General features: G+C 44.2%; 2 protein-coding genes across 11 annotated transcripts in view; both read left to right on the top strand.

The window, feature by feature from the left end:
• The window catches only part of LOC114319672 (uncharacterized), an 87,592-nt gene that overhangs the window by 16,469 nt on the left and 45,816 nt on the right, over positions 1–25,307 (top strand). For all 10 annotated transcript variants that reach the window (XM_082878639.1, XM_082878640.1, XM_082878634.1 and 7 more), the window contains 2 exons: positions 18,225–18,404; positions 20,188–25,274. The gene's annotated coding sequence lies outside the window, so the exon portion shown is untranslated. The remainder of the gene's footprint in view (positions 1–18,224; positions 18,405–20,187; positions 25,275–25,307) is intronic.
• Positions 1,976–2,356, top strand: LOC145795947 (uncharacterized). Its single transcript, XM_082880899.1, has one exon. The coding sequence runs from the start codon at positions 1,976–1,978 to the stop codon at positions 2,354–2,356; it is 381 nt and encodes a 126-aa protein (XP_082737025.1).

Raw genomic sequence — 25,307 nt, 5'->3', positions numbered from 1 at the left:
AATTTTGCCTAAAGTTGAACTCTCTCAAGTGTGCCTTCGGAGTTACCGCCGGCAAGTTCCTTGGCTTTTTTGTACTCCGGCGGGGGATTGAAGTAGATGGGGATAAGATTAAATCAATCATGCAGATGCCACTAGTCTATTACATCAGTCGCAAAGTCAATGGTGTCGAGTGGCGATATACCCCAATTAAGAGGCATTGTTTAGTCTTAATCTTCACAGCGCGGAAGTTGTGCCACTATTTTTTGGCACACCCGATCGATGTTGTGACGCCGGAGTGATCCGGTCCGCTACTTGCTAAGCAAACCCGCTCTGACTGGAAGAATGGCAAGATGGCTTTTGGCTCTAGCAGAATATGACATCACTTGTGTTAATCCCAAGGCTATTAAGAGCCAAGCACTTGCAGACTTACCGGCCCAATTCCCATCTAGTGAACATGAACCTGCAGAGGTATCTCTACCAGAGGTGAGATCCATGTCTCCGCAGCTGCAGTTGAGGCTTATTGGGACTTAAAATTTGATGGAGCTTCGGGATCTGGGAAAGGCGGAGCTGGCATAACACAAACCAGTGAAGAAGGAGAGAAGTTTCATCTATCATATAAGCTTGATTTTGAATGTTCAAACAACGAGGTTGAATATGAGGCGTTGATATTGGGTCTAATCGTTGCCAAAAGAAGGGACTCCGCAAGTTGAAAATTTTGGGCGACTCCGAGTTAGTTGTCAGGCAAACAATGGGTGATTTCGCCTTAAAGGAGCCTCTGTTGGGCCCGTATCGCACCGTGGTTCAAGGGTTGCTCATTCAATTTGATGATGTCGAAATCCAGCATACCCTTCGAACACACAACCGTTTCCCTGATGCCTTGGCGACACTGGGGGCAAAGGTGGATATACCAGATGATAGTATAGCCATCGTCATCGAGAAAAGAACAACACCAGCAGTGTTAGCCGAAGAACATACAGAGCAAGATGCTGAGGGATGGAAAGCAGATATAATCCAACAGAACAGTTGAAAACAGGCCAGGGAACAAGCAGACCAGCAGAACTTGCATAATTTCTGCTCCTCAGAGGAGAGTTGTTTTTTCGCGGTGCCAACAACTTGCTGGCAAGGTGCGTCGGTAGACAAGAAGCAACTTACAGACTTAAGCAGATCCATGCTAAGGCTAGGTTTGGCATAACCTATATAATCCATCTTTTTATCTTTTTTTCATCACATCACCTCTCTACTTTCTGCACATCTTTTCGTAAAAAGACAAAAAGTGTACTTTTTTAGGACACCCCAAACCAACCCTAAGTCTCGTGGAGATGGAGATATCAGTCTATACCGACGGATATAGAGGCAAGGGTATTACTGGCCAGAGATGAAAAAGGAAAGTACTGAGTTGCAGAGGCAATGTGCAAAATGCCAATCCCATCCTAAGGAAGAGAAAGCCCATTTCTTAAGCAGTGAAGAATGGAGGCAGCCATATGTCGACTATCTTGGAAATGGCACACTGCCTGAGAACAAAGCCGATGCAATCAGAGTTAAGAGGCGGGCCCTCCGCTTCTTCCTTGACCAAAGGATGAGGCAAATGAGGTGCCGAGCGAAGCCCACAACATCAAGGAGGGCAGCGATTATATGGACATCTCATTCACCTCGGCTACTACTGGCCGACAATGGAAAAAGATGCTAAAAACTTTGTAATGAGATGCCAATCCTGCCAGAAGTTTGGGAACTTGATACATGCACCGGCAGTTGAGCTGCACAACATCAAGACCCAGGCAGATGGGGTAGGAGTAGCCAACTTCATCAGAGAAAGCATAATCCGTAGGTTTGGCATACCAAAAGTAATGCTGTCCGACAATGGAACTCCCTTTGTAAATCGTCATGTGGGAAGACTTCTGAACGCCTCAAGCAGCACAAATCTAGTCCATACGACCCCCAAGGGAGTGGACAAGCTGAGGCGACCAACAAAACCATCATCCGAATATTGAGTAAAATGATGGATGAAGCAGGGGGCACTTGGTCTGAACGACTCCCCGTAGCACTCTGGGCGTATAGAACGTCAAAGAGAAAGCTAACTCAGGCAACCCCATTTTCCCTAGTGTACGGCTCTGAAGCTGTGTTACCAGTTGAGTTGGCAGTACCCTTAGCAAGAATGGCTATGTCAGCACACTTAGTTCCAGACAGCAGAAAGAATGACATAGAGGCAGCTGAAGAAAGAAGAGATCGGGCCTCGCGGGCAATGGAAAAGTATTATCAATTCGTAGCTCGTGCCTACAATCAATCTGTTCAGCACAAGAAGTTCAATAAAGGGGACTTGGTATGGAAGACAGTGGACGCAATTATGCGGGGGCAACCTATTCCCAAGTTCTCACCATGATAGGAAGGCCCCTACCAAGTTGCGGAGGCAAGCAGCAGCAGGTACTACAAGTTAACAAGAGTAGATGACGGGTTCAAAACTGGCCCTATCATCGCCACGTTGTCTGCATGCTCGAGGAAACCATCGACTGCCTGAAGCCTATCCTTCATCCACGATAGGTCCAAACAGTTCCTCTCAAAGTCGCTCTGGTTTGCCTCGGCACTTTCCACAAACTTGCTAGGGGTTGTTAGAATCTTCTTAGTAGCAAGGTTGCGAATGAAGCTGGCGAGTGACTCTAGCAGTGCGGTCTGCACCATAGATACAAGAACGTTAAAAGCAAGAAAGGTGCCGGGATGCAGCGCCTGGATGCGGGGCGCAAGTGGAAGCTGCTACGGAGGAGACCCAGTAACTTAGAGAAGAAACTTTCTCTAAGGGTTGAGGGGACTCCCTCACACCCCCGCCAGCTTCAATCACTGGAGGGAGACTGGTGGAGTGACCAAAGGTCTGAGGACGACGCACTTCCCCTCAAGATGATTGCCCAGCAGCATTGGAATAGGTAGATTCAGCGTTGGCGATCGGGTGAACTAGTCTTGCGAGAAAGACTGAAGCTGTCTGCACCGTCATGTCGCTCCGAAAAGAGGTTATCCATCTGGTTGTCTCCAACGTTCAGATCTGGAACAGTAGTGGTATCCATGCCAGTATAAAAATCTTAGGATACCCCAAGGTCAGTTGGCACTTCTGGAAAGTGAGTGGGGTACAAGTCTGCCAGTTGTTGAGAGGTTGCCGAAGCAACTGGGTTAGAGGTCCCAGCGACAGCAGTAACAGTGTGGGTGGCTAAAGTGACAGTTACCTCTGCAAGTCAGTCCAAATTTAGAGGGGTCACAGCAGGAACAGTGGAAGTAGCCGCTACACTTGCACTCTCCTCCACCACTTGGGCGTTCGGAAGTGGGGTCTGCTGAATCAATGGAGACTCAGTGGACTGGGAGGAACGACCAGATGCAGCTCCAAAGGGAGGTGGTGCAACTTCCAGCGGCTCTCTCATGTCGGTATCTTTCCTTGGGGTCTCGGGGAAAAAATCATCTCCGCCGACAGAGGAACGGTCGGAGTGCACAGAATCAGCGGGGTTTGGAGGCTGTGCACCCTCAGCAACTAGGCCGCCTGCAACAACTTCCACAGCAGGGGGAACTTCATTTTCTGCAGCCTCCACAACTGGCTCAGCCTCAGTAGTTGGTGCGCCCCCAGCACTTGGTTCTTCTTCAACATCTGGAAGTACTGCCTTGCGGGTCCTGAACCTTGTGACCCTTGTAGCAGTGGGAAGGTCGTCGTCGTTGTCGTCGTCTGAATTTGAGGAAAGTCCGATGGCAGTAGAAGAACCTCCGGTGTCGGTGGCATGGCCGGTGGGCCCTAAAAAGAAAAAAGGTTATGTGATTACCAAAGTAAACGTAAGAAGTCCAAGGAAGCAATGCAAAATATTTTCTAAGTATGGGTACGTTTCGGAGTCTCTTCCTACTTGGTGAGGCACGTGCCTCGGCAGCTGATGCCGCTGCCTCTTGGGCTGCCCTTAGTCTGGAGCGGGTCGTCCGTAACTGTCGTGCGGACTTGAGGGGGAGCAATTTGCTCTAGACGGGTGAGGCTTCTCCACGGTAGTTAGGGATAGAAGCTTGAAGCGACAAAATATACTGGTCTGTTTGCCTCGGCTAGAGGGCAGACGAAGAGATAAGTCAGGTTGCGGGATGGGTTCCATCGCAGGGACTACGGGAGCACTGTTGCAAAAGTTAAAGAAAGAATTGAGGTTGCGGTGCCAGAACAGCCTTTTACTGGGAGTAAAGGCGCCCTATCTTCCAAGTGTGAGAAGCTCCATGAAGCCTAAGCCCTCCACAAGTAGAGCGGTATAATCATGGATAAATCGCTGAAAGCTCTGGTGGTAATCAGTCTGAGGCGGAGGGGCATGTGGGACGCCCTGATCCATGCCGAACTGGTCAGGGACCCTGTCCAGTCGAATTGAGGTTGCGGTGCCAGAACAGCCTTTTATTGGGAGTAAAGGCGCCCTATCTTCCAAGTGTGAGAAGCTCCATGAAGCCTAAGCCCTCCACAAGTAGAGCGGTATAATCATGGATAAATCACTGAAAGAATTGGTGGTAATCAGTCTGAGGCGGAGGGGCATGTGGGACGCCCTGATCCATGCCGAACTGGTCAGGGACCCTGTCCAGTCGATATATGACGCTGGACATGCCCTTCTCGTTCCACACGGGTAGAAATCCGGGGCGTATCATGGCAGCAATAAGAAGGCAGTTTGCCTGGACACTATCGAGGGAGAAATCAACATGCCGAGCCTCGGAAAAATTGAATGGAACCACATGAATGCCTGGAAGAAGCTGAGTGAAAGGGCAGAACACATATTTTTCCATGCGGTCTACATAATCTGCAAAGGGTCTGTTGGTGCCAAGACCAGACCACCGAGAGATGCGAGAGAGGAAGGGAGTGGCGCACTTGCCTCGTGACAGGTCGACCCTTTGCATCTAGAACTGGACGCCCTCTGCATCAAGGACTTCGTCTGTGATGAAAGGCTCATGTTCTTTAGGGACGCGGCCCGTGGCAGGAAATCTCTCATAGAAGAAAGCGGTCAGGAACTGAGTGTGTACAAAGCTCTACACATCATAGCGGGCCCAAGGATTGCTCCATGTCTGAATGGATGAGATCAAGGCGGAAGTATAAGTTCCCCAAGAAGAGGGGGGCCAGAGGGATCTGGCTGCTGCTGCAAAGTTTGACAGCCAAAGGGAACACCAGAGGGTTAATACTCTCAGCAGGGTTGCTGGGGAGAACAAAAAAAAAAAATGAAGTAATTGACGAAGGCGGCCAAGTACAAGTCGCTGCGGCAGCCCGGCCCAACTGCGAAGTTGTGACTCTCCTCTGTGATGTCGGCCACAACTGGTTGCAGGTCCTTGAAGAAATGCTTCAGCTAGAAAGATAAGTGGTTTTGTCCCTCTTGGGCCTCTCCTGGAGTAGTTCCCCAGTCCTAAGATCAGACCAAAAGCCATATTTCCGCGCCTCTCGAAAGGCTCCTTGGAGGGCAGTGACAGCAACTTGTTCTGTAGGAGTCAGGGACGCTGGTTCGAAGGGGTGATCTCCACGAGTGCTCAACCGCAGAAGGACGGCAATATCTTCGAGGGTTGGAGTTCTTTCTCCCTATGCCAAAGAAAAAGTGTGAGTGTCGCGGCTCCAGCGGGAGACAACCATATCAGTGTTAGTCTGTACTTTGCGCACTGATAACACCCTCGAAATCGAAACGATATTGTAGAGAAGAACATCCTGCAATTGCTGCTCGAACCAACCATCTGCAATGATGTCATCAACCCAGAGGGACCAGTCTGTTGAAGGGCTCGAGTGAGTGCGATAGTAGATGTATGAATGGAGAAAGTCACCACGCTCCACGCGAAACCACAGCACAGAGACTGGGTTCACCATGTCAGCATCATCCAAAGCAGCCTCACTAAACGGAAATGGAGGCTCCTCCAAAGGAAGGGCATCAGGAACGAAGGAGTCAACGGCCTTCCAGAAAGGGTCAGCTAGCCCTCCGAAGTATGAGGCCCTCCTGCATTCAGTAGGGGGTGGGTCAGCCCTGTCGGGTAGAAACCTTGTGTTGGGCATAAGGAAGTATAAAGAAAAGTAAAGAAGACTTTGGAAAGTGGGGACAAGGAAGAGAAGAAAATAAGGAGACATAAAGTGTGTTTGGGCGTAAGTGGGGGACCAGTGGACCCATGGGCGCTATTTATAAAGAAAGTAGCAAAAGGGCGCCGACATGCTTCCCTAGGCCCATTATGACCCATCAGTCAAGAGGGTAATCCTTTTCAGAGTCGACACAACTTCTGACCCAACCGACGCAACCCTTGGGTTACTTGCTGGCGTCATGCACACACGGGAAACTAGGAACGTGTCCCCCACTGGGGCAGGGGCAAATGTAGGGGGTCAGAAATTAAACCCCCAATTAAGTATGGGCCTAAGTACTGGGGTCGCCCCAAAGAGGCGACCAGGAATGAAAAGGAGCATGGATTAAAGTCCAAGGGAAGTGGGCCAACAGCGGGCCGGAGTAGGTCCGACCTGCCAAGGGTCCAAACAGACTCCACGATGGAAAATGACCAAGTCAAGTTGCAGCGGGAACACATGCGACGGTCAAGTTGTAAAGGGAACACATGTAGCAGGGAAGTTGTTGAGGTACTTTGCCTCAGCGCCGCCATTCCTAATATCTTTAGCTCCGCCGCCATCCAAAGTTGACGAGGGAAAGAGAAAGCCGAAGCAACTAAGTTACAGAGGCGACAGTTGCGACGACCAAGTTGCGGAGGCGTTTTGTCTTGGCGCTGCCATTCCAAGTATTCTCGGTTTCATCGCCACTTCGAAGCAACCAAATTGCAGAGGCGCCCAAGTTGCATAGGCACTTTTTCGGCGCTGCCATCTTCAATATTGCCGGTTATGCCATTTGAACTTGCCACGGGTAATGACTACCGTAGCAACTACTGCCGCCGCAACCAACTTGCGGAGGGAACATCCCGCCAAGGTGATAGCAGCCTTTGGGAAAAGCTTCCCCTCTGTAAGTAGAGGGTAATGCCTGGCGCTGATAGCAGGCCCCAAGGCATTACTAGCCCAGGGCTGATAGCAGGCCCTAAAATTCATTTAACTTGGCACTGATAGCAGGCCCCAAGACTTACTGGCTGGAGCGGATGGAAGGCCCAGGGTACCAGTTTACCACGGCGATCCCGCGAAGATGGGAGTAGGGTAGCCCGAGCATAAGAGACTCCCTTTCCATTACCCAGGTCATAGACCTGCCTTAGTCGCACAGGCAGGATTAAGGAAGCCCCTTGGGCTTGGTACTAAGGAATAGCACGGTTGATAACAGGCTTGGCTGTGGCCTTCGCCCTGGGAAGCTGGGGAGTTTGTGGTTAGGTGGCTAAGGGTGAAGGCTTCGCTGCAGTGAGCACGAACATAGTCGGTAGCAAACTAATGGAGTGCTGAGAATGCATGCAGTGGCCAAGTAGAATTGAGAAGGCAAGTGCAGCAGCAAGGTTTACCGCTGCAAGTGCACTTGCTGAGGTTCGAGCTGAGAAGGCAAGTGCAGCGGCAAACGCTCTCGTCGCAACTGCACTTGCTGAGGCTCAAGAGGGAGTTGCAGCGCCAAACACTCCCGTCGCAACTACACTTGCTAAGGCTAAAAAAGGTAGTTGTGGAGGCAAACAGATAGTACACAGCACATGTAGAAGGACACGTGGCACGTTCAGCCTGGTGGCTCAAGGCAGAATATTCCATGTGATCTCCATAATTGCCACAGCATAAATCAATGATGCAGAGTTCAAGCGTGCTTTCCTTCATGGCGGGGGCGTCATAAACATCATCACTACTGACACCTTTGCATAGGCTGGGATCCCAAAGTCCAGGATGGTTCGCCAACCCATCACTGTGATGGGTTTTGGCGGCGAGAAAAAAGATACCAAGGGCCATGTGGTCGTGGACTTAGTAGTTGGTGAGATCCGTTCCGCAACCAAGTTTCATGTGATTGAAGCGGACACAAATTGCCACATGATACTTTGCAGAGCTTGGATGCACCGATATGGAGCTATCCCGTCGAGTTATCACCAATGCGTGAAGGCAAAGTTGGGAAAGCGCACAGTAACCATATAAATGCGTTTGAACAGTCATTTGGGGTTGAGAAGGCACACTATTCGGATGCAGTTTTCTTTACTGAGTTGTCAACGGGTGAAACTCCCAGGACCGGTAAAGTTGTAGGAGTAAAATTGCCAAAATGAGAAGGCATTTAGGATGCAGGGGCTGCTTCAGAAAGTAGTGGGCAGAGGAGGAGCAGCAAGTCCACAAGTCCTCCGCCGAAGATTGTTAAGGTATGGGAGGGCGGTAAGACAATTTACTACCTATGATGGGTCTTGGAGGTCAGGCTTCATACCTTGGGAGGATGGCCCCGAGACAAATAGATGTGACGATGACGAGTCCCAAGAAGAGTTGGTGGAGACGCCTGAGCCCGCCCCTGAATGCGTGCAAGATAGACCAAAATCGCAGTAGGAGGTGCTTGCTGAGGTTAACCTCAGCGACTTATTAGGGCAGAGCAAGCCCCGTGTTCATCAGCGACACAATGGCTCCAACAGCTAAGGCAGAATTGATAACACTACTGAAGCGGTACACAGTGACGTCTTTGCTTGGACATACGATGAGATGCCTTGTCTTGACCCGTCTCTTGTCACCCATCACCTGGATACTTTTCCCAACTCTAAGCCAATAAAGCAACATGCTCGAAAGTATCATCCTGACCTTGAGGCAAAGATTAAGGAAGAGGTAGAAAAGTTGTCGAAGGCCAAGTTCATTGAGCCTATACAGTACCCAACTTGGCTAGCAAATATTGTGCCTGTGGAGAAGAACGGCCAGATCAGGGTCTGTGTAGACTTTCCCGACCTAAATGAATGAGGCCTGCCCGAAAGATGAGTTTCCACTGCCCCATGTTGACACGCTTGTCTATTCTACTGCGGGCCATAAGATGTTCTCCTTTATGGATGGGTTCAGTGGTTATAACTAGATCAAAATGGCATCAGAAGATGCAGAAAAAACGGCATTTAGAACACCCTTGGGAAATTTTTTCTATATGGTGATGCCCTTTGTTTTGAAAAATGCGGGGGCAGCCTACCAACGGGCTATGTCTGCAGTGTTCCATGATATGTTGCATCATGAAGTGGAAGTATATGTGGATGATCTGATGGTCAAGTCTACCGAGGCAAACCGACACCTCTGCGACTTGGAAATTTTTTTTCAGCGGTGCCGCAAATTCTGCCTAAAGATGAGCCCTCTCAAGTGTGCCTTCGGAGTTACCGCCTGCAAGTTCCTGGCTTTTTTGTACACCGGCGGGGGACTGTAGTAGATGGGAATAAGATTAAATCAATCATGGAGATGCCATCACCACACTCTCAAAAGGCTTTGAAGAAATTCCTAGGCAAAGTGTCATACCTCAAGAGGTTCATTTCGGCCCTTGCTGAGAACCTTTTCCTTTGGGACACTGCTGAAAGGGAATCACAAGTTTGAATGGTTGCAAGAACACCAACAGACATTTGATATGGTGATGAAAGCACTTACAATGATTGCCCTACAACCCAACAAGCCTCTGCTACTGTACCTGACGTCTACACCTTGGTCTATTGCGGCTCTACTTGTCCAAGACATAGATGGCATTGAGAAGCCAGTCTATTACATCAGTCGCAAAGTCAATGGTGTCGAGTGGCGATATACCCCAAATGAGAGGCATCGTTTAGCCTTAATCTTCACAACGTGGAAGTTGCGCCACTATTTTTTTGAACACCCGATCCATGTGACCCCGGAGTGATTCGGTCCGCTACTTGCTAGGCAAACCCGCTCTGACTGGAAGAATGGCAAGATGGCTTTTGGCTCGAGTAGAATATGACATCACTTGTGTTACTCCCAAGGCTATTAAGAGCCAAGCACTTGCAGAGTTACTGGCCCAATTCCCATCTGGTGAACATGAACCTGCAGAGGTATCTCTACCAGGTGCGGTCCATGTCTCAGCAGCTGCAGTTGAGGCTTATTGGGACTTAAAATTTGATGGAGCTTCGGGAGTTGGGAAAGGCGGAGCTGGCAAAACACTAACCAGTGAAGAAGGAGAGAAGTTTCATCTATCATATAAGCTTGATTTTGAATGATCAAACAACGAGGCTGAATATGAGGCGTTGATACTGGGTCTAATCGTTGCCCAAAAGAAGGGACTCCGCAAGTTGAAAATTTTGGGCGACTCCGAGTTAGTTGTCAGGCAAACAATGGGTGATTTCGCCTTAAAGGAGCCTCTGTTGGGCCCGTATCGCACCGTGGTTCAAGGGTTGCTCCCTCAATTTGATGATGTCCAAATCTAGCATACCCCTCGAACACACAACCGTTTCCCCGATGCCTTGGCTACACTAGGGGCAAAGGTGGATATACCAGATGATAGTATAGCCATCGTCATCGAAAAAAGAACAACACCAGTAGTATTAGCTGAAGAACATACAGAGCAAGATGCTGAGGGATAGAAAGCATATATAATCCAACAGAACAGTTGAAAACAGGCCAGGGAACAATCAGACCAGCAGAACTTGCATAATTTCTGCTCCTCAGAGGAGAGTTGTATTTTCGTGGTACCAACAACTTGTTAGCAAGGTGCGTCGGTAGACAAGAAGCAACTTACAGACTTAAGCAGATCCATGCTAAGTCTCGTGGAGATGGAGATATCAGTCTATACCGATGGATATAGGGGCAAGGGTATATTACTGGCTAGAGATGGAAAAGGAAAGTACTGAGTTGCATAGGCAATGTGCAAAATGCCAATCCCATCCTAAGGAAGAGAAAGCCCATTTCTTAAGCAGTGAAGAATGGAGGCAGCCATATGTCGACTACCTTGGAAATGGCACACTGCCTGAGAACAAAGCCGATGCAATCAGAGTTAAGAGGCGGGCCCTCCGCTTCTTCCTTGACCAAAGGATGAGGCAAATGAGGTGCCGAGCGAAGCCCACAACATCAAGGAGGGCAGCGATTATATGGACATCTCATTCACCTCGGCTACTACTGGCCGACAATGGAAAAAGATGCTAAAAACTTTGTAATGAGATGCCAATCCTGCCAGAAGTTTGGGAACTTGATACATGCACCGGCAGTTGAGCTGCACAACATCAAGACCCATTACCTGTTCCATACTTGGGCATTTGACAGCGCAGCAATCGAAAGGCCACAGATTGCAGCGACTGAAGTTAGTACCAAGTGGGTGATGAGGAAGGCAGATGGGGCAACACTTGCACTCTCCTCCGCCACTTGGGCGTTCGGAAGTGGGGTCTGCTGAACCATTGGAGACTCAGTGGACTGGGAGGAACCACTAGATGCAGCTCCAAAGGGAGGTGGTGCAACTTCCAGTGGCTCTGTCATGCTGGTATCTTCCCTTGGGGTCTCGGGAAAAAAATCATCTCCGCCGACAGAGGAACGGTCGGAGTGCACAGAATCAGCGGGGTTTAGAGGCTCTGCACCCTCAGCAACTAGGCCGCCCGCAACAACTTCCACAGCAGGGGGAACTTCATTTTCTGCAGCCTCCACAACTGGCTCAGCCTCAGTAGTTGGTGCGGCCCCAGAACATGGTTCTTCTTCAACATCTGGAAGTACTGCCCTGCGGGTCCTGAACCTTGTGACGCTTGTAGCAGTGGGAAGGTCGTCGTCATCGTCGTCGTTTGAATCTGAGGAAAGGCCGATGGCAGTAGAAGAACCTCCGAGGCCGGGTGGCATGGCCGGTGGGCCTTGAAAAGAAAAAAGGTTATGTGATTACCAAAGTAAACGTAAGAAGTCCAAGGAAGCAATGCAAAATATTTTCTAAGTATGGGTATGTTTCGGAGTCTCTTCTTATTTGGTGAGGCACGTGCCTCGGCAACCGATGCTGTTGCCTCTTGGGCTGCCTTTGTCTGGAGCGGGTCGTCCGTAACTGTCGTGCGGACTTGAGGGGGAGCAATTTGCTCGAAACGGGTGAGGCTTCTCCACGGTAGTCAGGGATAGAAGCTTGAAGCGACAGAATATACTGGTCTATTTCCTTCGGCCAGAGGGCAGACGAAGAGATAAGTCAGGCTGCGGGATGGGTTCTATCGCAGGGACTACAAGAGCACTGTTGCAAAAGTTGAAGAAAGAATTGAGGTTGCGGTGCCAGAACAACCTTTTACTGGGAGGAAAGACGCCCTCTCTTCCAAGTGAGGGAAGCTCCATGAAGCCTAAGCCCTCCACTAGTAGAGCGGTATAATCACGGGCAAACCGCTGAAAGCTCTGGTGGTAATCAATCTGAAGCGGAGGGACATGTGGGACGCCCTCCTCGTTCCATAAGGGTAGAAATCCGGGGCGTATCATAGCATCAATAAGAAGGGTGTTGGCCTGGACACTGTCGAGGGAGAAATCAACATGGCAAGCCTCGGAAAAATAGAATGGAACCACATAAATACCTGAAAGAAGCTGAGTGAAAGGGCGGAACACACATTCCTTCATGTGGTCTTCATAATCTGCAAAGGGTCTGTTCGTGCCATGACCAAACCACTGAGAGATGCGAGGGAGGAAGGGAGTGGCGCACTTGCCTCTTGACAGGTCGACCTTTTGCATCTAGAACAGGACGACCCTCAGCATCAAGAACTTTGTCTGTGAAGAAAGGCTCATGTCAGGAACTGAGTGTGTACAAAGCTCTACACATCATAGCGGGCGCCCATGGATCGCTCTATCTCCGAATGGATGAGATCAAGGCGGAAGTATAAGTTCCCCAAGAAGAGGGGGCCAGAGAGATCTGGCTGCCGCTGCAAAGTTTGATAGCCAAAGGGAACACCAAAGGGTTAATACTCTCAGCAGGGTTGTTGGGGAGAACCAAAAAAAAAAAATGAAGTAACTGACGAAGGCGGCCAAGTACAAGTCGCTGCGATAGCCCGGCCTAACTGCGGAGTTGCGACTCTCCTTTGTGATGTCGGCCACAACTGGTTGCAGGTCCTTGAAGAAATGCTTCAGCCAGAAAGATAAGTGGTTTTGTCCCTCTTGGCCCTCTCCTGGAGTAGTTCCCCTGTCCTAAGATCAGACCAAGAGCCATACTTTCGCGCCTCTAGAAAGGCTCCTTGGAGGGCAGTGACAGAAACTTGTTCTGCAGGAGTTAGGGACGCTGGATCGACGTGGTGATCTCCACGAGTGCTCAAGCGTGGAAAGACGGCAGCATCTTCGAGAGTTGGAGTTATCTCCCCCCATGCCAAAGAAAAAGTGTGAGCGTCGCGGTTCTAGCGAGAGACAACCATATCAGTGTTGGTCTGTACTTTGCGCACTGATAACACCCTTGAAACAGAAACGGCATTATAGAGACGAACATCCCGAAGTTGCTGCTCGAATGGCATCTGCAATGATGTCATCAACCCAGAGGGACCAGCCTGTTGAAGGGCCCGAGTGAGTGCGATAGTAATGGGGAAAGTCACCACGCTCCACGCGAAACCTCAGCACAGAACTGGGTTCACCATGTCAGCATCATCCAAAGCAGCCTCACTAAAAGGAAGCAGAGGCTCCTCCAAAGGAAGGGCATCAGGAACGAAGGAGTCAACGGCCTTCCAGAAAGGGTCAGCTAGCCCTCCGAAGTGTGAGGCCCTCCTCCACTCAGTAGGGGGTGGGTCAGCCCTGTTGGGTAGAAACCTTGTGCGGGCCATAAGGAAGTATAAAGAAAAGTAAAGAAGACTCTGGAAAGTGGGTACAAGGAAAAGAAGACAAGGAGACAGAAAGTGTCTGGGCGGAAGTGGGGGACCAGTGGACCCATGGGCGCTATTTATAAAGAAAGTAGCAAAAGGGCGTCGACACACTTCCCTAGGCCCATTATGACCCGTCAGTCAAGAGGGTAATCCTTTTAAGAGCCGACGCATCCCTTGGGTTACTTGCTGGCGTCATGCACACGCGGGAAACCAGGAACGTGTACCCCACTGGGGCAGGGGGCAAATGTAGAGGGTCAGAAATTTAACCCCCAATTAAGTATGGGCCTAAGTACTGAGGTCGCCCCAAAGAGGCAACTAGGAATGAGAAAGGAGCATGGGCTAAAGTCCAAGGGAAGTGGGCCAACAGTGGGCTGGAGTAGGTCCCACCCGCCATGGGTCCAAACAGACTCCACGAAGGAAAATGACCAAGTAAGTTGTAGCGGGAACACATGAGTTGTAGAGGGAATACGTGCAGCGGGGAAGTTGCTGAGGTACTTTGCCTCAGCGCCACCATTGCTAATATCTTTGGCTCCGCCGCCATCCAAAGTTGACGAGGGAAAGAGAAAGCCGAAGCAACTAAGTTGCAGAGGCGATAGTTGTGACGACCAAGTTGCGGAGGCACTTTGTCTTAGCACTGCCATTCCTAGTATTCTCGGTTCCGTCGCCACATGGAGTTGTTGAGGAAAGGAGAGAACCGAAACAACCAAGTTGCAGAGGTGCCCAAGTTGCATAGGCACTTTGTCTGCGCTGCCATCTTCAATATTGTCGGTTATGCCATTTGAACTTGCCACGGGAAATGACTACTGCAGCAACTATTGCCGTTGCAACCAACTTGCGGAGGAAACATCCCGCCAAGGTGATAGTAGCTTCTGGGAAAAGCTTCCCCTTTGCAAGTAGAGGGTAATGCCTGGCGCTGATAGCACGCCCCAAGGCATTACTAGCCCAAGGCTGATAGCAGGCTCCAAAATTCATTTAACTTGGCACTGATAGCAGGCCCCAAGACTTACTGGTAGGAGTTGATGGCAGGCCCAGGGTACCAGTTTACCGCGGCGATCCCGTAACGATGGGAGCAGGGTAGCCCGAGCATAAGGGACTCTCTTTCTATTACCCAGGTCATAGACCTGCCTTAGTCGCACAGGCAGGACTAAGGAAGCCCCTTGGCGTTTGTACTAAGGAATAGCACGGCTGATAGCAGGCTTGGCTGTGGCCTTCACCCTGGGGAGCTTGTGGTTAGGTGGCTAAGGGTGAAGGCTTCGTTGCAGTGTGCACGGACATAGTCGATAGTAGACTAATGGAGTCCTGAGAATGCATGCAGTGGCCAAGTAGAACTGAGAAGGCAAGTGCAGTAGCAAGGTTTACTGCTGCAAGTGCACTTGCTAAGGTTCGAGCTGAGAAGGCAAGTGCAGCAGCAAACGCTCCCATTGCAACTGCACTTGTTGAGGCTCAAGAGGTAGTTGCAGCGCCAAACACTTACGTCGCAACTACACTTGCTGAGGCTCGAAAAGGTAGTTGCGGAGGCAAACAGATAGTACACAGCACATGTAGGAGGACATGTGGCACGTTCAGCCTGGTGGCTCAAGGCAGAATATTCCATGTGATTCTCTAGGACACATGTCGTCTCTCTATTTGGCCACTTGGTGTGCTCTTGGTACCAAGGAAAAGCCTATAAATAGGACCCATTTCCCAAGGTTCAACAAGAGGGATTTTTGGGATTTGGGGGAGACGCTGCCTATTTTGGCACTGCCATACATTTCTTCTTGAGCTACGTGCTTCACCCTCACCCAGCTGCACACTCTCCAACTTCCAGATAGTTGCTGCTGCTCATTCTCAAGCCACTTCCACCATTCTTGGACCATTAGCATAGTTTTACCTCTCTAATCACCTTTTCTAACCTCGAACCCCTTTACATTTCTGGCGACTCCGCTGGAGAGGCTGCTTTGTTGATGGTTCATACCCGCAGTGGTTTACACACCTCACTGGAAAAAATGGTAGAGGTTGAAGTTCAGCAAGGCTCTTCAAATGGCGGAGCAGCACATGCGGAGGACCGTGACCACAGTGTTGTGATTGAGGCAGTTCAGTCACTCCAGGATACGCAGAGGGAGATCCTGGCAGCTTTGCAAACTCTCACTGAGGTTGTTATGGCCATGGCTTCTCGACCAGCTCCAGTGCAAGCACCTCTGCCCGTAGTAGTCCCAAACCCAGTGCCTAACCTGTTCCCTGAGGTTCGGGCTCCGATCCAGGTGCCACCGGTGGTACTTCAGGCGAACGGTGCGGCCGCTGGTTCAACTACCCAGGAGCAGACTGGACCATTCCGGCCCACTCACTTTTTTACTCTAGCCGATGTACAAGTTATGCTCGAGCAAGAGCGTAGCAAGAAGCAACTCCCATCTCTCCCGACTCAGATGTGAGGGCCCCATACTCTCAGGAGATATTGACCATGCCATACCCAGTTGGGTATGGCGTGCCCAAGTTTATTAAGTTTGATGGGAAACAAGGCAATGCCAGAGAACAGGTGGTGAGGTTCATTGAAACTGTTGGTGTCCATGGCCGTGACCACTCTCTGTGCCTTCGGGAGTTCTCCAAGTCCACTTACTGAAAGGGCTTGCAGCTGGTATGTGAACTTGGCTCCCAACTCGATCAAGAGTTGGGAGGAGATGGTGAACAAGTTCTACACGAAGTTCTTCCAAGTCCAAGAGAAAGTTACAACCCTCACCCTTGGGCGAGATGTCCAAAAGGAGAGCGAAGATATACTGGACTATGTTAAGCAGTTCCAAGATAAGGCTATTGACTGTCATGAACCAGTGGATGAGGCCCATTTAGTCAGCATATGTGTGGAGGGGTGCCATACGCGACTACAAAATTTTCTTGGTGAATCATAATCTGCCTACCATTTCAGCCTTGATTGAGGCAGCTAGGAACCTCAGTACCACTGGTCCCTTGCACAGATCTCATGACAGCCACCGCTACCCTTGCAGTAGCAGAGTTGCTGCGGTAACCTCTGCAGGAGGGAGCCACTCGCAAGGATAGGCGACGTCCTTTCGGAAAAGAAAAAGTTATGAGGACCGAAATCTATGTCCTTGCAGCCTTGAGAATGTTGAGGCTCTGGTTAAAGAATGGGTAGCTGATGGTGAACTTACCTTGCCTCTAGTTGATGTCCCTCCAACCAAGAAGGACAAAGAAAGCCCGGATTATTGTGTCTATCACAGAACCACCAGACATCCTCCTAGGGACTGTTGGACTTTGAAAAGTATCTTTAAGAAGAAAGTTGACGCAAATAAGCCGAAGTTCTAAGATGCCAGTAACCGTGATGTACAGAAGGACCCTTATCCTAACCACAAGGAGAAGGGGAAGAATGTACATATATGATTGGCTATCTCGGGCCTGTGCGTGATCAAGTGCATATGGCGTCTTACTATGATGAGTTAGAAGAAATTGTAACCTGCCAGCTCCCTGAGACAGTACCTGCAGAGGCAAAATTCGTAGAGGATGCTAATGCCCAGGCCTTGCTAAACTCTGTTAAGTTTTGCGCCTTCTTTGACCAGTTAGGGCTGAGCCAAGCCGCCAGGTTGGAAGCAACAAAAGCCCTCATAAAGATTTTTGAAGTGCACCGTGATAAAGTTGCTTAGGCTAAGGAGTGTGTGCTTCGGCGCATCCAGGAAGCTTATGGGGCTGTTACTTTTTCAGAGGCAGACAAAGCATACCCATTTCCCCATAATCGTCCTCTTTTTGTCACAGCATACATCAATGATGTAGAGTTCAAGCGTGCTTTCCTTGATGGCGGGGGCGTCCATAAACAACATCACTCTTCTCTTCTTCGTCCTCTACTCCATCCTCATCGTCCTCCTCCATCTCCACATCTACACCGCCACCTGATTCTTCTCTCCAATCCATTTCAACAAAACAAAATAGATCTTAGATGTTACTCAACAAGATCTCTATGCCATCTTTGTGTATTTTGTATCTTTTCTTCTTCTTCAATATTTCTGTTTTCATTTTTATTTTTTAAGTATGTGAAATCAAAGCATAAAAACAGAAATTTCTTGCATAAGCAGATGCGTGTATTAATTGATCTGTTTGTAATTAAATGTATCTGCTGCTTGTAAATGTTAATGTCATGTATTGGTTTTCTCTCTCTGAATCAATTAATTTGATTACTATCATATACATACATAGGGATTCATGTTACTGTTTTCTATACATGAATTCAGAGCCTGATCATCTGAATGGACAAAGAGTAAAAATCGCTTCTTTTTTTTTTCTTTTTCTTTTTCTTTTTTATAAATAAAAATTCTTTCCTTGACAAAAAAAAAAATATTACCCCAGAGCTGACTTTCCCAGTCATTTGCACCCTAAAAATTATTCATCTCAGTGGACAGTACGTGAAACTTTAAATACAACCTCTTCCTAGTCATTTGCACCCTAAAAATTTATGCAAAATGATGTGTCGCATTTATATCCCTACATTGATAGTCAAATGCCATCACTATGGTTCATAATTGCAAGAGTGTCATTGTCACATTATTTTTGTCTTAAATTCTGTACGAAAATTGTGTGAGAATATCATTTTCCTATTAATACAACCTTTTCCGAGTTACTGTCTAATTTGAACTACTCTAAAATGGCAGGGAGTGGGTGGAATTATTGAATTGGCCCCAGGTTACTTTCCTGCCGTATACAACAGTATTAAGAAAGCAGGAGGGCTTTGTATTGCCGATAAGGTTCAATCTAGGTTTGCTCACACTGGGAGCCATTTTTGGGGATTTGAGACCCAAGGCATTGTGCCTGACATAGTGACAATGGCAAAGGTAAATCTATATAATATGGCAGGATGATTTTTAAAAATGTCCAAAATGATTTTTAATGGTCTAAATTAATTCTATGTGTATATCAATGGTTAAGATCAATCCTTTCAAATGTACCAAACACTTGATTCCCACCCAAATACTCTTCTCTCTCTCTCTCTCTCTCTCACGTCTCAAACACTTAATATGGCAGGAATTTTTTTTTTGGCCTTTATAGATTTGGCCTCTTCTTCTTGGGGTAGCAAAGTGTGTTTTGAGGGGAGAGAGAGAGAGTGAGTGTGTGTTTTAAAATTTGAAATTTGAAAAAGTGAGATGAGCGAGAAAGGATGGATGGGTGGGTGGGGGTGAAGAGTTTTTTTGTTTTTTGTTTTTTTGGGCTGTTGTGGCTCTTGGACACAAAGTGTGTTTTGTTGTCCGTCGCGGCCACCGCCACCGTTGCCTCACTCTCTTGGGAACAAATTATGTTTTTGTTTTTGTTAGTATTTATTTTATACAAAATATAAAAAAATAATTAAAATGTATTATTTACTATAATTTGAGTTCAAATACTTAAAATACATAAAAATATATAAATCATGCAAAATTATAAAATTTTATTTTAAATTTGTAAAAATTATTTTAAAAATTTTTAAGTGTAAATTTTATAACATTACTCTAAATTTTATAATTTTTAAGTGTATTCAGATTGAATGGATCTGAAAAAGTAAAAAATGTTGATTAAAATATTTAAAAAGTTGACTAAAAGTAATAAAATACAGATTGAAAATTTTAAAAATTATTTTTGAAAGCTGTAAACTAAATAAGTTTTGAATTTCAAATTTGTAAAAATTATTTTCAAAATATACAACCAAACTCTAATTATAAAATTATTTGAAAATCCAAACCAAACGGACCATCTATTTATATTTTGACCTCAAAATTTTTTTTTGTGCAACAAATTAGATAAATTATATTTTAATCCATAAGATGAATATTTCTTTATATTTTTTTAGTATTTTTATCAAAAAAAGTTACAGATTTTACAAATTTTAGCATGATACGTATAAATTATAACTGAATTTTGATCTCAACAATATTTATACCGTGCCTTTAGGCACAGGCATATACTAGTATATATATATATATATATATATAAAAATTATTAATTTCAGTTCCATATCAACATTTTAAGGTAGCTTGGTTGGTTGAAGCTTGCTTCCACTTACCCCCAAGGTAACGTGTTAAAAATTAGGGTTTCACAACTTTCACTCTCTTTTCCCTCCTTTGTTTCTAGACCCCTCTCTCTCGCTAATCTTCCACCGCTTCAAAATTAGGGTTTTATAACGGTCTCCTCTCTCTTTTCACTCCTTTGTTTATTGACGCCTCTCTCTCTCTCTCTATTATCTTTCATCGCTGCTCTCTCTCTCCGTAACCCTAAACCCTTTCGATCTCTCTAGCTTCTATCCATTTGAGAAACCCAAAACCTTTGAAATTGATTCATTCAAATCGTCTTTCTGATGGAGAACATGAAGACGAAGCACAAAAAAACCCTTAGACGAAGCAGCAGAAACCCTCTAAACCACACTCAAACCCTAAGACGAAGTAGAAGAAGAAGAAGAAGTGTGAGATCGTCTGAAATCCATCATGCATCTTGAAATCTAGTTATTTATTTTTCTGAAATTGTCTTTCTGATGATGGAGAATTGCTTAAATTTTGCTTCAAATTGCTTGAGATTAATTGAATTCTGTATAAAATTGCTTGATTATTCTTGTGATTATTTTTGTTTATGTGATTTCAATATGATCAGGTGAACAAGCTTCATGAAGTGTGTTGAAGATTTCAGAGCTAGGGTTTATCTGCAACTTAACAAGATTTTTCAATGCTCAGTGGCTTCGATTTCTCAATCTCAAACCTCTAGTGGTCTTCTTTTACTGGTATTGATTTCTCTATCCATTGATTGCTTTATGATCACACACCCTCATCAAACTCTTAATCACCACTGTCACTATCTCTCCTCTCTCTCTTGATGTGTATTTTGCTATAGCATTGCATGATGTCAATATTTTCACTTTGACTCTATTCTTGATGCATGTCACAATATTTTCACTCTGTATAGTAATTTTGAAATTCATGTTCTGTTTTAGCTTTAATATTTGTTTCAGCTTTAATATGTGCATTGGTTCCCCTACTTACAGTGAAAACTTCTACTCTATTTATAGACCAAATTTTCTCTTATGAGGTAAAAAAGTTATTTTAGTAGAATTGAGACAAGTTTTGTTTTGGTATTACTCTGAGGCTTCTATTGGAAAAGCTTGAAAATCAAAGCATTCAATGTATATTGTGTCATGGCAGGCTGCAACTTGCCTACATCTTTGCTGGTGGATGTACAAATAATTTTCCATCACTACCGCCATAAATTTTAGTTATAAAAATGCAGTTCCCATTAAATAATGTTGTTGCTTCTTTTTTTTTTTTTTGGGTGACTCCTATATGCATGTCCCTACTTTTCCATTTTTAAAAAATGTGTATTGTTTTTGTCTCATCTTATTTAATTTTGCTTTTACTTCACGTTCAGAGTTCTACATACATTGCAATTCCTGTTAGTGTAGTCCATGTAATTTGGAGATGTTGATGGAGATTGAGGGCCAGGCAACCGCCAAGATTTTCAGTTATTTAGAAGTTTAATTTTATAAAAAATAGCCCTTCAACCAAACAAGAAACAAATAAAACTTGGAAAAAAATGACCATGAATTGATTGCAGGTGTTATTAACTTGTAGTTACTATTTATTTGGAATGTTGAAGTATTTTTGGTGCTTGATATTTGCCTCTCCCCTAGTTCTTCCCCTCATTATGCTTACATATGTGATGACGTAACCATTGTTCTTCTATTCTATAGTTTTACTCATGAAATTCGTCTATTTTTTCTTTATTTTGGAGAGGTGGTTCTACATGATGTTGATCCTAGTATGAGGACCTTCATTCATTCATGTTTGAGTCGGTAAAGATGATTCTATTTTTATTTTTTTTGTTAAGTAGGAAAGCCAATTTGTAGACATAAGTCGTAACTCAAAAATAAAATACTACTCATACCAATTAGTTTCTCAATTTTCTCTTGACATCAGGCTCTACGGATTCTTTTAGATCCTTCTTTTTGAAATTAAACATATGTGTTTAGTTGTCAAAATCTCCAAGCTCATTTAGTTTCAGTACGAAATTACTATACCATATTTTGTTCCAACAAGGTCGGGAAGGTGCATAATAACTTTAAACATACAAAATAAGATGTCGCATCACATAAGGAACAAAATTTATTTCTGAAGTAGCATTGACCAGACGAAAATAAAATAAAACTAAAATTATGAATACCAATATATGAAGGGTCTTGTTAACAAGTGCCTCGAGGACACAAAAAGTAGACCAAAAAATAAATTTGAAAACACAAGACACTTTTTATTAAATTCAATGCAGTTTTTATTGAAATTAATGCACTTCTTTTAACTGTTTGACCTATTTTCAAGACACTTCTTTGTTTCAATCCCAATATCCAGCACTTTTAGCATTTGTCATATACAAGTATCTCGAGGACACCACAATTAAGAAAAAAACATGCAAAGAGTGAACTGCTAATACATGTATTATCTTATGCAATTTTATCTCTTCTTTTGTGGAGATTTTGTTGGAATTTTGTGTTTCATTTGTTGTGGCGCGTTATAGAAACCAAAACCACCCTTTTCGTAGTTTTTAGATAATTAGAGATCGACGATTCCAACTTCCTTTACTCCATTCAGAAAGTTGTTCAAAATAATTGATCAAAATTTCCAATGATCCGGTTTGTGCATGTTATTCAAAATAATGTTACTTTTAGGAGTTGTTAGTTTTTCGTTTGTATTTTTTTTCCTTTATGTTTTTGGCGCTAACCCCTTGCAGGCAATGGCACATATAGACATGGTTAATCATTTAAGGTAATCTCCTTAACTTTTTGATTTTATTTTTTACATTCAGGACAATGCATTTAGTTTGGGGGGAGAAAATACTTATTTTAAGAAGAATTTATATATTTGTTTGCAGCTATGAGTTAGTTATTTTGTTAAAAAAAAATAAAAATTAGTGCTCATGGTATTCTTTTGTTCTATACATTGAGTGATTGGGCATACTTGTGGTATTTAATTGCTTTAACTCGAGAATTGTTTTGAAGTTTGATATGCTAGCTACTTTGTTAAAGTATTCCGTCTGTTCATATTTGGAAATCATTGCACTGCACTTCAGCCACATGAATCTGATTTTTAGTTGATAAGTGGGTATGACTTGAAAATCTTGAGGAATGATAGTGGAGACTTTTAACCCTGTGAGTTTTGTGCCAATCATTTATTGGAGGGTCATTATTCATCTACTCTTAATTTTTCTTTGGAAGCGCATTAATTTGTTGTTTAGTCTCATTATTTTTTCATTTTTGGTTGAATGCTGAGAACAAATCAATTTGTTATCACACTTTTTACTCCCTCGAGGATGATGCATCGTTTAGGTTGGGGGGAAAAAATACTTGTTTTGGGAAGAATTTGTATGTTTGCTTGCTACAATGAGTTAGTTGTTTTTTTTAAAAAAGAAAAAAAGGTGTGCAAGGTAATGTATTGCTCTATGCATTGAGTGATTCGGCATACTTGTAGTATTTTATTGCTTTAACTTGAGAAATTGTGTTGAAGTTTGATATGCTAGCTACTTTGTTAAAGTATTTCATGTGTTCGTATTTGGAAATAATTGCAGTGCACTTTAGCCACATAAATATGATTTTTAGTTGATAAGTGGATATGACTTGAAAATCTTGAAGAATGATAGTGGAGACTTTTAACCCTGTGAGTTTTGTGCCAATCATTTATTGGAGGGTTACTATACATCTACTCTTAATTTTCTTTGGAAGGACATTAATTTGTTGTTTAGTCTCATTATTTCTTCATTTTGGTTGAATGCTGAGAATAAATCAATTTGTTATGACACTTTTATTCCCTTGAGATCATGAAAGTTGATGGACCATACTAATTCTTGAGAGATGATTTTAGGCCATCTTTGTTTCTTTGAGCCCTTTATTTATTTTTCTTTCTTTTATTATTACTTCATGAACCATTAGAAACCAATTTGAGCCTTTATGTTAGCCTTTCTTTGTTTAACGCCACAACCCATACTTTCTTTTTACTTTTGTAGATATGTTGGGATTATTTGAGTTTGACAATGGCAAATTTTTTTGAAAAAAAAAAAAGAAAAAAAAAAAGGAGAAAAGATGAAAAAAAGAAGAAATAAATTGTGTTCAACGAAGGGAAAAAAAAGAAAAAAGAAAAAAAAAAAGCAGGAGGAAGTTGAAAAAGACAAAAAGAAAAGTAATAGAAAGAGCAAGGCATTTGGAATAATGCTCTAATTGTGTTTATTTTTATGCCAATTGTCTCTCAGACGTCCTTTTTTTTATTCACCTTTGGCTTTTTATTATTTTTTCGGAATTCCTCAACCCAAGCATTACAACCAAATAAAAGTCCTATTTGATCTTGAGTGTGGTATAGTTTACAAGTGGACATGATGGATTGGGCTGATGGTGTGGTAATTTTAATTCTCAGTATTTGATATTCCATTCGTGAGACTATTTATTTATTCTTTCATTATAGCGTTTTTCCAAAAAATTAGTATGCGGGATATTTTGCCTTTGATTTACATTATTCTACTCGCATATATTGAGAGTAATTTTTACACCATATTCTGAGTGATTTATTTGTTGAGTGCAATAACTGGTGAGATTTGAGTCGAAGCATGTTTCAGAAAGAGATTTGGGTTATATTTCACTTTGAGGCTAAGGTTGTGTATGTGTTGGCTAAACTTTTTCACACACGCCAAATTCTGAATGTCATAAGATAGCTTTACTTGCTGCTAGTGTCTTGAACTTTGATTGGTTATCTTGTTAAGGTTGTGAAATTCATGACTTGTTCTTGAACTTTAGCATGAGGACGAAAGAAATCCTTGAGTAAAGAAAATTTTTGACGTTTGTGGGTAACATTTCTAGAAATTTTATTTCTCAGTATTTGATATTCCATTCTTGAGACTATTTATTTATTTTTTCATATTAGCGTTTTTCAAAAAAATTAGTATGCTGGATATTTTGCCTTTGATTTACATTGTTCTACTCGCATATATTGAGAGCAATTTTTGCACCATATTCCAAGTGATTTATTTGTTGAGTGCAATAGCTGGTGAGATTTGAGTCGAAGCATGTTTCAGAAAGAGATTTGGGTTATATTTCACTTTAAGGCTAAGGTTGTGTTTGTGTTGGTTGAACTTTTTTCACACACTCCAAATTTTGAATGTCATGCAATATCTTTACTTGCTGCTAGTCTTTTGAACTTTGATTGATTATCTTGTTAAGGTTGTGAAATTCATGACTGGTTCTTTAACCTTGGCATGAGAATGAAAGAAGTCGTTTTAGTAAATAAATTTTTGGATGTTTGTGGGTAACATCTTTGGAAACACGAGACTTTAACTCGTCCATGAGGGGTAATCTATTGGATTAAGGGTTTGTTGCATGTGCTAAATTCAATCGTGATTTATTGCGGAAGTGGTTTAGAGTAGTTGCTTTTATTTTTCTTTTTGATTTTATTTTAGTCACCTTAATTGCTAGGTTCTAAAATTAAAGCTGGTTGGGAGGTGTGATGAATGCTTAAAATTACGTAGTTATTCTAGGAATTTTGGATATTATATTCATTCTCTCAATTTATATTGAATTGTGATTTAATGTATTTAATTTAAATTTTTAGAAAAACTACATTTGAGCCATCAACAATATAAATTGCTCAACCAGGCCCATAAGACTTGGTTTGCTTCGAAATCATCTCATAACATCCACAGAATCTCTCTCAAAGGTTAGACAAGATTTCATTGTACCTCCAGTCCTT

This window comes from Camellia sinensis, chromosome 7, assembly GCF_055761805.1.
Source record: "Camellia sinensis isolate YWXY chromosome 7, ASM5576180v1, whole genome shotgun sequence".
NCBI classification, from domain to species: domain Eukaryota; kingdom Viridiplantae; phylum Streptophyta; class Magnoliopsida; order Ericales; family Theaceae; genus Camellia; species Camellia sinensis.
The sequence above is the reverse complement of the archived record's forward strand: the minus strand, read 5'-3'. Positions and strand labels throughout refer to the sequence as shown.